The 2,500-nt window shown below is 43.1% G+C and overlaps 2 protein-coding genes across 2 annotated transcripts in view; both read right to left on the bottom strand.

Annotated features, from left to right (window-relative positions):
• The window catches only part of slc35a2 (solute carrier family 35 member 2), a 12,027-nt gene extending 11,443 nt beyond the window's left edge, over positions 1-584 (bottom strand). The window contains exon 1 of the mRNA XM_061058450.1: positions 227-584. Within this exon, the coding sequence (XP_060914433.1) occupies positions 227-290 (64 nt within the window). The 5' untranslated portion in view covers positions 291-584. The remainder of the gene's footprint in view (positions 1-226) is intronic.
• Positions 585-1,491: 907 nt separating this feature from the next.
• pim2 (Pim-2 proto-oncogene, serine/threonine kinase) overlaps positions 1,492-2,500 on the bottom strand; it is a 6,545-nt gene continuing 5,536 nt past the window's right edge. The window contains exon 7 of the mRNA XM_061058413.1: positions 1,492-2,500. This exon is cut by the window's right edge and continues 1,237 nt beyond it. The gene's annotated coding sequence lies outside the window, so the exon portion shown is untranslated.

The following is a 2,500-nucleotide window of genomic DNA, read 5'->3' as shown; positions in this document are numbered from 1 at the left end:
CGTTAAGTCAGCTATGTTTGGTGACTTTAGCCGCTAGTTAGCTTCTCCAACAGCACTGAGTGTTGAAAAATAGACGATCTTTGTGGTTTTATTTTGAAATTATCACAATAAATTATTTTTAATATTCGTTTATCACACCAGCTCTGTCGTCAGCTCAGGCCGGGTGTTGTTAAGTCCCGTCCCTGTTAGCAGCTCTCCCTCCCCCGGACCCCCCGGACCCCCGTACCTTCGCTCTGGCTCCGGCTCGCTACCTTCTCCTCCGCCGCCTGGCTGAGGCTCCCCGCGGCCATGCTGCCGTCCGGACCGAGCCTTCACCCCGCTGCCTGCTCTGCTAACGCCCCGCTAGCCTTCCAGCTCAGCTAGCTCCGGCTCACAGTGAAGACCCGACCGGAACAGGTGCACCGAGTCCAGGTGTGTTCTTCAGGATAGAGCGGAGGGTCCGTCAGGGTTGACGTTACACCGGAGCTGAGGTTAAGAGAACCGGTGGAGGTTCTCCAGGTTCTCCAGGGTGGAAACAGTCCGCGAAGCTCCGAGCTGCCCAACTGTACCAACTACTGCTGCAGAGATAGGACAAACTTACTGAGAGGAGGTCTCACTCTGAGGGGAAATATGGTTACTTCCGGGTTACTGTACCCAAATGCAGCAACATAAACAGAATACAGTAAAAAACAAATGAACAAATAAATAGATAGATGTTTTTCCTTATTAAATGATAACAACTCTTATTTGGTATCCTTTATTATTTATTATGTTTCATATCTCTACTTGGTTTTGGTTGTTATTGTTTGCTCTGTGTTATTAAAAATGGCAACAACAAAGTTATTATGATATACTACTTTTTATAAAAAGACAAAGAAGTCCCATAAAATATTGAAAAATATCCATATAATTTTCTTTTATTGATATAAAAATAGAAATATTGATATAACACATTTTAATAGACCGACCTGTACCACAAAAACTCTCTGATTAAACATCAGAGTGACACCTCTGTCTCTCTCATTCTTCTCTTTGATCCTGCCAACAACAATCACTTCCTTGTTCTTCAGGATGAAAATGAGGGGATCCTATTGGCTGTTGGGTGAACATCTCACCTGTAAGATGTTCATACTCAGCGTCACCTGCTGGTTAAAACAGGAACAACAGTTTCACGGAGTCTCAGATCAATTTTTTTTATTTTTTTTTAGTTTGTTTAGTAATTTTTTGAGGCCTTTAACCTTTATTAGATAGGAAAGCTGATGAGAGACAGGAAATGTTGGGAGGAGTGAGAGCGGGTGGACAAAGTGCAGCAGAGGGATGAGGTTGGAATTGAACCCACGGCCACTGTAAACTGGACTTTAGCCTCCTTACATGGGGCGTGTAACCCCGCCTCTCGTCCAATGACAGCTGGTCGACTCATGTGACTCTGATCAGGAAAGCGGTCTAGATGATGGATGGAAAACAATTGTCCCCCAGCGGCAGATATGAGAAAAGAGAGACAACACAACGTGATGCAGTGAGAAAAACGGGTTTTATTAAGCCGTCAGATCTTTTTTTCTCTTGATCCATAAATTCTTATTTAATGTAAATAAACAGAAACAAGTGACCCAACGAGCCACTTTGATGTCTGAACCAGCCAATAATACACAAGTATTTACAGCGACATCACGCCCGGACACCGGCAGGACGACGTCACCACCAACCATTCTCCCGTATACATCTGAATCAGATCCAGAGTGACACCAGAAACTTGGAGGGAAATAAAAAAAACTGTGATCAAAAAAATAAAATAAAATTCAGGTCGTCATCGGTGTTGCCAGACGTAGAGCTGCAGACTGAGTGTACGATCATTTTACATTTTTAATGTCTTCTCAACCAAACATTTTCTGACTTATGAGCAACAAGTCTCATCAGCACCTGATGGACACGCCCCCTCCTCTCTGCTGCCTGACTCCACCAGCCAATCAGATCGTCACCTGACGCCCTGCTAACAGCTTTAGATGCTACAAGCTAAGCTACACAGCAGCCGGAGGCGGAGCAGTTTACAAAACGATTTACTGTGCAGGGCGTAGTTTTACCCTCAGTGTCGTCTTTAGGTCCTGTCTCATGTTTTTTAAAGTACGGTAGAATACGATCGTTTTAAAGCTGCAGTACGATATCGCTGTATTATCCGTCATATCACGATATCACAACGATTAACTTTGAGATAAATCCTGTTTGAAACCATGGCAACAGAAACAGACGCCTTAAAAACCTGATGTTTGGTCTCTTTGTTTCTCAGTGAAGAATACTTCCTGCACAGCGTCTGAATTCAGAAAGTGTGCAGGTGTTTGTCCGCCATTTTGTTTTGGATTCTTTCCTCTCCTGTCTGATGAAACAGACGCAGTTTTTTTTGATCACATTGAGAAAAGAGATGTTTCTTCTTTTTTTTTTTGAACATGGTTTGGAAAAAGTATCAAATATTTTGTGACAACCTCAGTAAATACACTTCAATCTGATTGAAAGATGCAGAATGAGGTCA

The sequence above is a fragment of the Labrus mixtus genome, chromosome 15 (assembly GCF_963584025.1).
Source record: "Labrus mixtus chromosome 15, fLabMix1.1, whole genome shotgun sequence".
NCBI lineage: Eukaryota > Metazoa > Chordata > Actinopteri > Labriformes > Labridae > Labrus > Labrus mixtus.
The sequence above is the reverse complement of the archived record's forward strand: the minus strand, read 5'-3'. Positions and strand labels throughout refer to the sequence as shown.